The sequence below is a fragment of the Pristiophorus japonicus genome, chromosome 8, assembly GCF_044704955.1.
Source record: "Pristiophorus japonicus isolate sPriJap1 chromosome 8, sPriJap1.hap1, whole genome shotgun sequence".
In the NCBI taxonomy this organism is placed as follows: domain Eukaryota; kingdom Metazoa; phylum Chordata; class Chondrichthyes; family Pristiophoridae; genus Pristiophorus; species Pristiophorus japonicus.
This window is the reverse complement of record NC_091984.1, coordinates 225,950,267-225,963,234: the sequence shown is the minus strand read 5'-3', so window position 1 is coordinate 225,963,234 and position 12,968 is coordinate 225,950,267. Positions and strand designations below refer to the sequence as shown.

The 12,968-nt window shown below is 46.9% G+C and overlaps 1 protein-coding gene across 7 annotated transcripts in view; it reads right to left on the bottom strand.

The window, feature by feature from the left end:
• The window catches only part of LOC139269044 (unconventional myosin-XVIIIb-like), a 452,517-nt gene that overhangs the window by 111,023 nt on the left and 328,526 nt on the right, over window positions 1-12,968 (bottom strand). For all 7 annotated transcript variants that reach the window (XM_070888021.1, XM_070888023.1, XM_070888024.1 and 4 more), the window contains 2 exons: window positions 11,833-11,937; window positions 6,451-6,603 (listed from right to left, as the gene is read on the bottom strand). In XM_070888021.1, the coding sequence (XP_070744122.1) occupies window positions 6,451-6,603; window positions 11,833-11,937 (258 nt within the window). The remainder of the gene's footprint in view (window positions 1-6,450; window positions 6,604-11,832; window positions 11,938-12,968) is intronic.

Below are 12,968 nucleotides of genomic sequence, written 5' to 3'. Positions count from 1 at the left end.
CCACTACTGCCACGAATAAATAGAAGTTGAAAAACAGAAATTTCAGCACTTACCTTGCACCCAGGACGATATCGCCCCGGGATCTTCTCTGGACCGACTGCTTTCCCCCTCCGGTCTCAGCGCCAGGCACTACCACAGGCGGGAGAGTGAATTTAGCAAACGTGGGTCCACAGGGGCGTTACACACTCGGTGACGTCACCCAGTGGGCGGGGCTAGCGAACGTAGCGCAAACTGCTAGTTGGCAGCAGGCGCTGACAGCGCGGCACTCGGGCGGGAGGTGTTTAGCGGGCACTTAGCGCCCCTCTCTGGCGCTAATGGTGGCGCCAAACAGCCGAATTTCTAGCCCTTCATCTTTACATGTCTGAGGGCAATATTCTGTCAGTTCCTGTTTTGCAGATCCCAGTTTTGAATTCATTGCAATCTGTTAAAGGGACACATTTGCATTTTTCTCGCTCTCATTTCCAACTCTCCTTTTGACACAGGAGTTCCTGTACATATAAAAACACCCCCAAACTGTACAATTGGATTGGTGGAATTTTGGATTTTCTGTATTTGATTGGGCAGCACAGACGTAAACATTCCTTCAGCAGACAACAATGGCTACGTTTCAAAAGTACTTCATTGGCTGTGAAGAACTATGGGGCGTCCTAAGGTCGTGAAATGCGCTATATAAATGCAAGTCTTTCTTTGTTTCTTTTCACACACTTGGAAGTTTTCAAGTTTTGGCTTTTGCCAACTTGCACCAAAACTCTCTCTGGACTTGGAAAATGGGAAGTGTCCCAAAACGCACTTAATATTTTGCAAATAGGGATACGGTAGCATTTTATTTTTTATATTTGTTCCGGGATGTGAGCATCGCTGGTAAGGCTGGCATTTATTGCCCATCCCTAATTGCCCTGAGAAGGTGGTGGTGAGCCGCCGCCTTGAACCGCTGCAGTCCGTGTGGTGAAGGTGCTCCCACAGTGCTGTTAGGGAGGGACTTCCAGGATTGTGACCCAGCGACTATGAAGGAACGGTGATATATTCCAAAGTCAGGATGGTGTGTGACTTGGAGGGGTACTTGCAGGTGATGGTGCTCCCATGTGCCTGCTGCCCTTGTCCTTCTAGGTGGTAGAGGTCGCGGGTTTGGGAGGTGCTGCCGAAGAAGCCTTGGCGAGTTGCTGCAGTGCATCTTGTAGACGGTGCACACTGCAGCCACGGTGTGCCGGTGGTGAAGGGAGTGAGTGTTGAAGGTGGTGGATGGGGGGCCAATCAAGTGGGCTACTTTGTCCTGGATGGTGTCAAGCTTCTTGAGTGTTGTGGGAGCTGCACTCATCCAGGCAAGTGGAGAGTATTCCATCACACTCCTGACTTGTGCCGTGTAGATGGTGGAAAGGCTTTGGGGAGTCAGGAGGAGAGACACTCGTCGCCGAATACCCTGTCTCTGATTATGGTTATGTTACTGGACCAGTAATCCCGAGGCCTGGACTAATGATCTGGAGACATGAGTTCAAATCCCACCACGGCAGCTGGGGAATTTACATTCTGTAAATTAAATAAATCTGAAATAAAAAGCTAGTATCAGTAATGGTGACCATAAAAACTACCGGCTTGTAAAAACCCATCTGGTTCGCTAATGTCCTTTAGGGAAGGAAATCTGCCATCCTTACCCGATCTAGCCTACATGTGACTCCAGACCCACAGCAATGTGGTTGACTCTGAAATGGCCTAACAAGCCACTCAGTTGCATCAAACCACTACACGAAACTATAATAAGATCTTCACCACACGGACTACACCGGTTCAAGAAGGCGGTTCACCACCATCTTCTCAAGGGCAATTTGGGATGGGCAATAAATGCTGGCCTTGCCAGCGATGTCCACATCCAGTGAATGAGTTTAAACAAAAGGCATGCCTTTGTGGATTTCTCACCTGTCTGCTTTGTAGGCTCTTAAACATGGTGATGGATATACATAGCTCCGACTTTCCAGTCCAGTCGTGTATTCACAGTTAACCTCAGGATAGTCATCCAGGAGACTGGTGGATCAGCCACCTCCAGCTGCTTCATCAATAGCCTTTCCTTTATCAGGTCAGTAATCATGCACATGAGCTATTGAATGCACTGCAACAACTTACCAACAATGGCACTTCTCAGCTCCACAACCCCGACAAACAAGAGCATCAAAGGCAGCAACATCTTCGCAACAAGAACATCTCCAAGTACCTCTCACACTCCACCCTAATCTGCACATGGAACCACTGTTCGTTCATCATCCCTTGGCCAGATTAATGGAACCCCTGACCTAACACCATCATCGAACCATCAGCACCTGGGCTCCACCAGAACTTCCGGCTCAGCGGATTGCGCCCGATTTTTGAATTCTAAAATGAAAGCCCTCCAATGTCTTCTTCGGGCAACTGGGGTTGGGCAATCAATGCGGCTTTACCAGCATCACCCACACCTCAAGAACAAATGATAAGTAAGCAACTTGATGCAGCTGAATATAGTCACCACAATTATATCGCCAGCTCAGTTTTGTTTCTCAGTTTTGTCCCTAACCACCGAGAACTTGGACAAATATCACCACTATCCCACCATTGCTAGACTGCCAAGGATTAGCCGTGTTCACATAGCATACCCTGTTAAGGATTGTCTGAACAACCACCTCCTTTTCCTCAGTTACTATGAAAAATCAGACACAAAGCTCCTCTGCACTCTCACCCGCATCGGGGATCAGATGCTTCTTTGCCCCAAGGTCAAACATAGAATCAATATTCCTTTATGGTGTATTCAAATGGTTCAAGTCGCACTCTAGAGACTTGAGCACATAAATCTAGGCTGACACTCCGCGGAGTGCAGTGCTCAGGGAGTGCTGCACTGACTTTCAGATGAGACGTTAAACTGAGGTCCTGTCTGCCCTCTCAGGTGGACATAAAAGATCCCACGGCACTATTTCAAAGAAGAGCAGGGGATTTATTCCCGGTGTCCTGGCCAATATTTATCCCCCAATGAACATAACTGGTCATTATCACACTGCTGTTTGTGGGAGTTTGCGGTGCACAAATTGGCTGCTGCGTTTCCCACATTACAACAGTGACTACACTCCAAAAGTATTTCATTGGCTATAAAGCACATTGAGATGTTCAGTGGTCGTGAAAGGCGCTATATAAATGCAAGTCTTTATTTTCTTTCTTTTACGACTAACTCATCCGTCTTCATAATTGCCAAAGGCTGAATACACTCCAACTTGCCTGTTGGTAGTCCTTCAACAAGCATTGAAAGCATAGTTCTCCTCCCCTTCTCCGCTGGATACAAAGTGACTGGCTAAGTCTCTCCCTCTCTCTCTCTCATGCCCCAGGAAAATGGACGCAAAATGAAACAGCCACAGCAAAATTGACATAACCTACCAATGCAAATAGATCCATATTATCAAAGAAATAGAGTGAGGGGTTGCTGAGCGCATTATCCTTGGATCCCGAAGACGTGAATTCAACTCTGGCGCGATCTGCTCAGATGAAAGTTCTGGTCTTTGCTAGTGGAACGATTCCGAGCGCATATAGGCAATAGCAATTTGGGTTTTATTGATAGGGACATAGAATACAAGAGCAAAGTAATGATCAATTTGTATGAGGCAATGGTTAGGCCAAAGTTTGAGTACCATGTCTGGTTTTCAGTACCTCATTAAAGAAAATACGTTAAAGTCACAGAGAGCACACAGTATAGATTCACCAGGATCATACCAGGGACAACAAATGATAGCTATGAGCAGATACTTGAGATACTTGGGGGGTGAAATTCGTGAGACAATTGGAGGCGGTAACATTTGAGAGGTGGGAAACTTGGAGCCAGGCGCTAAAGTTTCCGCCCCCTCTCAAAAAAATTTGGATTAGCATCCCCGGAAGGAAGTGGAGCATTAAATCAAGCACCTCACTTCCTGCTTGGAGCGCTAACGGGGCGGGCACCTCAGCAGCACTGCACACTGGGCCGTGCAGTGCTGCCACGTCCAAGGGGCCCTCCCCTCCCTTTAGAGGAAGGGCCATCGCTGCAGGCCTTTGCAAAATGAAAGGGACATACTCGGACCTCCTCGGGAACGGGGGCGGGGGGATGTGCTGGGCTGAGCGATCGGGGCCAGGACCCCGTGAAGAAAATGGAGCAGCAGCATGAAAACCAAGGTAGGTTATTTTTTTGTCCCCACTTGGCTCAGCCGCCTCGCCATTAATCAATCATCGCCCCGGCAACGGCCGGCCGCTCGATCCGCTCCTCCTGCAGCTGTCGGTGTTTTTGCCCGGCGCTACCGCAGGGGGGGGGCGAAAGTCAATTTCAGGGCTGGGGCGATGCGTGCAGTGGTGGTGTCACGACCTCTGGGCGCAGGAGATCGAGGCGCAACCCCATAGCGCCGCCGCTAAACTCCTGCCCAATATGGTCAGCATGTGCCCAGGCGGTAATGCATTGGTGCCCCGTTGGCATTGAATTTCGCCCCCTCGGACTATTTTCCACCGGAGCGGAGGCAACTTAATAGATTTTTTTTTGAATTTTGAAGTGTTTTGTAGGATGAAAACCGAAAGATGATTGGGGAGACAGCGATGAGCCGTCACCAATTTAAAACTGCCACTAAGAAACTGAGGTGACCGTTGGAAATCATTTCTTCGCGTAGACTTCTTGGAACATAGAATCGACACTCCATAAACTTGAAGAGCACAGGAGAAAGAAATAGCTTTCCAAGGCCAACAGGCCTTTCAAGCCTTCAAGGAACCAGAGGATTGTAAAATTGCTGCCAAAGCCTGTGTGTTTTGTGCGACAGGGGAGGGAGAAGAGGAGCCTGCAAAGGCCCATTCAGTGTGAGATTAGTTGCTCAAAGTCTTCCTGTCTCTAGACCAAGAACCGGTCAATCGCGCAGAGGTACGGAAATGGTGACAACAAATTGCTCAATTCTAATGGTAAATGTGCCATAGAGATAAATTTTGAAAAGCTCCATTAGCTTTCGACATTGCAAGCAGAACATTCCACAGGACAACTAAATGGACCACAGTGATGTCTTAAACCTGCCTGCAACAAGACAAAAATATATGCAGAAAATTCCACTGTCTTTTTCAGTTGTGTTGTAAATAATCACGGTCAAATGGTACAAAGCTCTAATTTAAAATGTTTATATCGTCACCTCTACATTTAATGTCTTACTGCCTACCATTCTTTATCCTCTGCATTATTTATGGACAATATATTCATAGAATAGTCAATGTATTCTGGTAATTGAAGCACTTAATTTTCTCCATCTTAGGCTCCCCGCATTTCTACAAGTGAGTAAAATATATTCTGTAGTTCTGAATCGTTAGAGCAGGAAGGACCTAGGTTCAATTCCTGGTCTCTACAATGAACTAATGGATTTAAACGAGGGGCGTATCCATGACAACATGCGTCAGTGTGACAGGGTTAACAACAGTTAAGCACTCATCTGATTTCACTTCTGATTTGATGTTTCGGTGCAGGGGATGTTGCAGTTGTGTGGGGCGGACTGGTTGGGCTGGGTGCTCTTTACCTGCCCGCCATTGTTCATTGTTCATTGGTTTATGTGTAACCTTCAGGGCTGTTGATCGAGGGACGTGTGGCTCTTTGTCGGCCGGTGCGGACACAATGGGCCGAAATGGCCGCCTTCTGCGCTGTAAATTTCTATGTTTCTATGTCCGGTCACTCCTGTGGCAAAGTGTTCCTCTTGGGTGAGGTCGCAGCTGTGAGGACCCTCCCTCAACACATCTGGGGCTCACACAAGAGGAATGGCCAGTTGGGTAAAGTACTGGAGAATGGCCAACACCACCTGGCCAACAACAAGGCCTTCAGGAGAGAACATTTGGAGAGAAAATTGAAACAGGGTGGGGACTGGGAAGGAGAGAAGCATGATTAGAAACGCAAGCTTGTGGTAAAATTCCTCATTGTAAACAATGGCTAGACGTCACAGGCTGCATTAAAAGTCTGGGCTCTCATGGCTAAGAAACCAACTGCTTAGGCCACTCTGGGGTCAGATTTGATCTCGATCCCACTTGCCTGCCTGTTCTTTATTTCGAATGGCAGTGTGGAGAGAGAAAAACAGGTCGACCCTCCCTTATCCAGAACTCCCTTATCCGGAACCACCCCTCGTCCGGAACCATTCCCGGCCACCGGGTGGCGCATGCACAGAACTCCGACGTGAACAAATTGAAGTCCTTCCTTGCTGCCGACTCCCGCAATCGCTGAACTGAGCCAGTGATCCACCCCTCCCCCCCCCCCCCCGCCCCGCTCCCCATGATCTCTCTGCCGCACTCCCAGCCCCAAGCCAGCCAGCCAGCCCCGATATCCCCTTGCTCAGTGTCCTGTGCCATCCAATTTAACGTGACCACCCCTCGTCCGGAAAAATCCCTTATCCGGAACAGGCCAGGTCCCGAGGCTTCCAGATAAGGGAGGTTCAACCCATAGGATGAAGTGGGCTTTTGACTGACCTGCACCAGTAGTTTCTCCACCTCCTGCTTGTTGGCGGCTTGACCGGGGTCTTGCATCGTGCCCAGCAACAGCTGCGCGTCCGCCAGGAGAGCGTTTTTCCGTCGTAAATCCCTGCGTAGCCGCTTCTCCACATCAAAGTCCCGGTGGCCGATCTGGATTAGGAGAGCTCCATTATTAGCAGCAGTTAATTCTTCAAAAAATGTCGTGCAACAATTTGAATTTCTACAGCTGCTGTCAGTCTCCAAACCATGACAAGGTGGGAGAAAAGTGTTCAGCTGGACAATTTCTGCCTTTCCTCTCTGCTCATGTCTGCTGTGTTGTTATCGGGGGGGGGAACAATATCATAGTTTTTCATTTCTTTCCTAATTCTGTGATGTTATTCAACAGGGCTGCTTCCAATCACATGCCAATGTCAAGAGATTAGAATTTAGCTCAAGACTGTCCCACTGCAGTAACTCAAGACCCATTTAGGTGGTCAGATACTGCCTGATGTTAATTTTTACCCAATTAAAGCAAGACAGCCCACAATATAATCTGAGTGTGAAATTAGTTACTGTAAATACCCAACATTCTTTTGGTCGCTTGCATTTCTGTGATTAAACTGAAGAGTGCTGTTTAATTTTAACCGTCTATTAAAGTAAACTTCAAATAAATCTTTACTTAGCTCCACTCCAGCAGTGACTTGGTTCTCGTCTTTTATGTAAAGTAATGTCGCTGTCAAATACGCTCGGTTGACAATGACGCTGTGCCAATTGAGTGCAGTGTATTTGATGGGCCGAAAATTCCGAAGTGCGCTCGCACCAGGTGCGGCCTCGCAAAAACTGGTTCCCAGGCCGCAATGTGCATGCGCAGAGAACCGGTTTTCCGATTTGTCAAAATTTCTTCTACGCATTCCCTGGGAGAAGGAGAGATTGGGCTATTTGCCCAACTCATGCCCAGTGAATGTCCTTCAAACTTTTGCGGCCTGGTAAAAGCGCAACACTTTTAAAACATATAAAAATTAAATTTAATCGCTCATTTCAGTATTAAAAACTCCGTCCATTAAGGTAAGTTTATTTTTAACCCTATTTAAACACACACAAAAAATTTCCAAAAACAAAAATGTTTTCTTAAACATTTAATTTCAATTAATTTTAAATATGCGAGCTGTTTTTTTTTTTAAATTTATTATGCTGTGTTTCTTGTTTTAGGAGGGTTTTATCATTGATAGTAATGGGAACTCATAAAAACAGAGTTCCCATTTTTATCAATGAGAATACTAGCGAGTGATTGGTGGTCCAGGCCCATGTGACTCTAGCATTTCCCTACGTATGGGGAAATTGTCTCCCTGTATGCTGTGCATCGAGTGAAGGCCTCCGACCGCAATTGAAGGTGTCTCCATGACCACCAGGTACTTTGGTAGATTTTTTTCGGGTCGGAGGCATTCGTGCGAAGGAAGCCTCCGACCGCAATTTGTGGCCGATATGTTTGGAGTCCAAGGTGACGACAATAAGGACAGGTACGTCTCCAGTTGCCAAATCTGGTTGCAGTTATTTCTGGAGGGGGCGTTTCATCACATGACTTCTCGCTGCCAACTACCCCACCCACTCAAACAGCCTTCTTCCCCCATCTTTTAGCCAATAAGGGAATTAAGAATTACGGGGAGCGGGCGGGTAAGTGGAGCTGAGTTTACGGCCAGATCAGCCATGATCTTGTTGAATGGCGGAGCAGGCTCGAGGGGCTAGATGGCTTACTCCTGTTCCTAATTCTTATGTTCTTATGTTCTTATCTTCAATATTAATAAACGAAAGTGTTCAAAACAAATGAAAAAAAAATACCATTTTGTTTAACACCCTATGTTCTTTTTTTCTCCCAGGCTGCTTGCAGCAGTGTCCAGGAGATTAATCTTTAATCCGTGGAGACTCCAATGCTGGAGGCACATAGAAACATAGAAAATAGGTGCAGGAGTAGGCCATTCGGCCCTTCGAGTCTGCACCATCATTCAATATGATCATGGCTGATCATTCACCTCAGTACCCCTTTCCTGCTTTCTCTCCATAACCCTTGATCCCTTTAGCCGCAAGGGCCATATCTAACTCCCTCCTGAATATATCCAATGAGCTGGCATCAATGACTCTCTGCGGCAGGGAATTCCATAAGTTAACAACTCTCTGAGTGAAGAAGTTTCTCCTCATCTCAGTCCTAAATGGCCTACCCCTTATCCTAAGACTGGTGAGGCCACCTACATTCACTGTACATTTGACCTCTAAACCCAGCAGAGAAAGAGAGAGAGAGAGATAAGGCCGGGTCCCAAAGTGACTGAACCCATTGTGCAGCCATCTGCCTCCCTCCCAGCCCCACCCGTGAGGCCGCTTGATCACAAAGGCAAAAATAAGAACAATCAAGTTGCATTTGCTCCTGTGATAGGTGCAGAGAGGTGCCTTGGCCTAAATGCCAAAGTGTGTTCAAAATGGCTGCAAGCTAAGGAGCCATAGCCTCGGGGTTAATGGTGTCGCCCAGTAGGTACAAGGGAAACCATTTATGTGGCCGAGAAGTGTTTCCTGAAGTACATGAGAGTCCTGTTTTCGTAGCAAGCCTCATCTGTTAAATCAGCTGCCTGGGCCCCAAGCTCTGGAACTCTCCTCCTAAACCCCTCCACCTCTCTTTCTTCCTTTAAGACTCTCCTTAAAACCTACCTCTTTGACCAAGCTTTGGTCATCTGCCGTAATTTCTTCTTATGTGTCTCGGTGTTAAATTCTTGTCTTATAACACTGCTGTGAACGTTTTACTATGTTAAAGGCGCTATATAAGCTGTTGTTGTTGTAAGCTGCTTGTCGATGTATGAAGCCCATGAGCTAATGTGGCACCTTATACACAGAGAGCTACAACCTTTAAATGCCCTTCTCCGACAAGCCTTGTTATCCTCTGCTTGTACGTGCTCTGCTGACTTCCGAGATCTCCGTGCCAGCACAAGGAATTCTATCTCCGTCCCGGGCCTTTGCCACAGTCACGGAAATTCCCAAACTAATGAACTGCTGTTCTCTCAGTCAGAAATAATGAGCTGTGCCAGTCTCTCTCAGCATCGCAGGGAAAAAAAACGGGAGAGAGGAGGCACCACAGCCAGCAGATTGTTCCACGTTTTGTGGTGTGATTGATGGGCTAGACTGAGAGCATTGACTGACGGAAGATTTGTAATAAAGTCCCTATTATTGCAACAACCTCCACTGAACAGGCAGCATCAGCGACCTCCCCATTCTAAGATTGTCCGCATCGGTCGAATGTGTATGGGCGAAGGTTTTAAACTGCAGTATTTCAGGAGACAACCTCATTCATTAATAAATAGGTGTCACTTTAAAGGGAAATGGTGCTTTTTTTTTCCCCAATTAAAATTCATAATGTCAGTTCAGTGCTATAACTGTTCTATCAATATGACCCAAATTACATATGGGTTCAGTAGCATGGTGGTTATGTTATGGTCTAATAATCCAAAGACCTAAACTAATGATCTGGTGACATAAGTTCAAGACCCATCGCAGTAGCTGGGGAATTTAAATTCAAATAATTAAATAAATCTGGAATAAAAAGCTAGTATCAGTAATGGTGACCATCAAACTACCAGATTGTTGTAAAAACCCATCTGGTTCACTAGTGTCCTGTTGGGAAGGAAAACTGCCATCCCTACCCGGTCTGGCCTATGGGTGACTCCAGACCCACAGCAATGTGGCTAACTCTTAGCTGCCCCTCTGAAAATGGCCCAGCAAGCCACTCTGTTTTACTCAAGAAGGCAGCTCTCGAGGGCAAATTAGGGACGGGCAATAAACGCTGGCCTTGCCGGCGACTCCTACATCCTGTGAATGAATTTTTTTTTTTATCCCAGTTGACCGCTTTGTTGAGAGGTAAAATGTGGATGCCATGGGTTCTCCTTACAGCAGTAAATTGTGGAGAAGATGACATGATTGCACTGTGCTGGCGACAGCGGAACATTCAGGTAAAACGGAACGTGTTACCCGGGTGACCTACTGCTCAGTGTGGAGCTCAGCCGTGTACAACCGATGAACCCAGGTTTCAGTCCCAGTTTTGGCTGAGTTGACTCATCTCAGCCAGAGCAGCAGTTGCAATATTACTCTTGGTCTCAGTCAGTGTAGACTAGAGATGGGGCGGTGGGGAGAAATAATTAGCTCGGCTTTCTGAACTTTCTTGGTTTTGCTAATTCTACAATCCATGCTGAAGGCAGCTATATAGCGTCGGTTGGTACAGCAGGGTTTGTACTTAAGAACATAAGAAATAGGAGCAGGAGTGGGCCTTTCGGCTCCTCGAGCCTGCTCCGCCATTCAATAAGATCATGGCTGATCTGATCATGGACTCAACTCCACTTCCCTGCCCACTCCCCATAACCCTTTACTCCTTCATCGCTCAAAAATCTGTCCATCTCCGCCTTAAGTATATTCAATGACCCAGCCTCCACAGCTCTTTGGGGCAGAGAATTCCACAGACTTACAACCCTCTGAGAAAAAATGTCTCCTCATCTCAGTTTTAAATGGGCGGCCCTTTATTCTGAGACTATGTCCCCTAGTTTTAGTTTCCCCTGTGAGTGGAAATATCCTCTCTGCATCCACCTTGTCGAGCCCCCTCATTATCTTATAAGTTTCAGGGTGCAGAGGAGAATTTGAGTGCTGAGGGAAGTTTGGATAGGCTTGGGTTGTTGCCTTTGGAACAGAGGAGGCTGAGAGGAGTGTTAAGTCCTGACTCTAATGTACTGACTTACACGAGACACATGTTGAAGTCAAGGTCACTCAGGACCTGCACCTTTAATTCCAGCTCTCCAGTGCTGCACTTGCCTGCGACCTCCCTTTATATACCTCAGTGGGACAGGTATGGAGTGTCCCCTGCAAGTGCACCCCTGGTGGTAAGGTATGCTTATTGCTACAGATCATATCCAGTTACCGTCATGTATAGCATGTTAAGATACAGTTATATACAGTAATGTGAGATACACGACACGGAGATTTAATTGAGGTGTATAAAACTAGGAGGGGGCCTAGATAGAGTGGATAGGAAGGAACTATTTCCCTTAGCAGAGGGGTCAACATGAGGAAACATTTCTCCACCCACAGGGTGGAGGCAGTCTGGAACTCACTGCCTGGAAGGGCTGTAGAAGCAGAAATCTTCATCACATTTAAAAAGTATTTGGATGTGCACTTAAAGAGCTGTGACCTACAGGGCTACAGACCTAGTGCTGGAAAGTGGGATTAGGCTGGGTAACTCTTTTTCAACCGACACGGACAGGATAGGCCAAATGGCCTCCTTCTGTGTCGTAATTATTCTATGGTTCCATTCTATGATTCAATGACATTTCCATCACACCCATTGTGTGATCTCCATCGCAGAACGGAAGCACTCACCTGGTCACAGAGAGTTCCAACCAAGCTCTCCAAGTCCTGTTTGTCATGCAGGACCAGCTGCCGTTCTTCAAACTCCTGCTCCAGCTGCATCTCCAACTGACGGAGCTGTGGCAAAGAGAGAGACCCTTGAACATCAGACAGTTTAGAGTTCCGGCAAAACTTTTGATCAGCCCAGAGATCCTCGGAAACACTCACAAATCAGCCAAGTGCGGCCCCACAGTCAAATCAATCTTGTAGCGCATTACTCAACGATCACAACCTTTAATTCAGGTTCACATCTCCTGAGTAAGTGTAAGAAGGGGCAAGTGAGAGGAATAACTTGTTGACGCAGCGAGTGGTAATGACCTGGAACTCGCTGTCAGCGAGGATGGTGGAAGCGGAGATGATCGTTGATTTCAAAAGGAAATTGGATCGGCATTTGAGGGAAATAAACTTGCAGGGCTACGGGGACAGAGCGGGGGAATGGGACTGACTGGGATTGCTCTATAGAGAGCCGGCATGGATGTGATGGGCCGAATGGCCTCTTTCTGTGCCGTAATGACTCTATAACTATGACTGGGGGTGGCAGCTACTGAGCAGTGCTCTATCACATAACGTTCCAGCAGTGATTACAATTCAGAAGCACTTCATTGGGACGTCCTGAGCTAATGAAAGGTGCTATATAAATGCAAGTCTTTCTTTCCATGCCTGTGTTCGAGTTCCACATTTTTGGAATTCAAATTTATATTGAAAATATGGCTGTCTTCCGCACTGTTGTGATGAATAACTGATGCAGCAGCCCACAGCGGAATGTAGAAGCAGCGTTAATAAGAACATAACATAAGAAATAGGAGCAGGAGTAGGCCATACGGCCCCTCGAGCCTGCTCCGCCATTCAATACGATCATGGCTGATCCGATCATGGACTCAGGTTAATATATTCGATAGTTCAAATACAGTCAGTTCACTCCATCTCCACATTGCTCCATTGTTGTCCAGAACATGATCTTATTGAATGGCGGAGCAGGCTTGAGGGGATGTATGGCCGAATCCTGCTCCTATTCTTTTTTAAGTTATAATCCTGAGGCAGGAGGGTAAGAAATCATATTCTCACGTGCAAGACTCCTGGCAAACACAGTAGGGCTGGGCACATGCAAA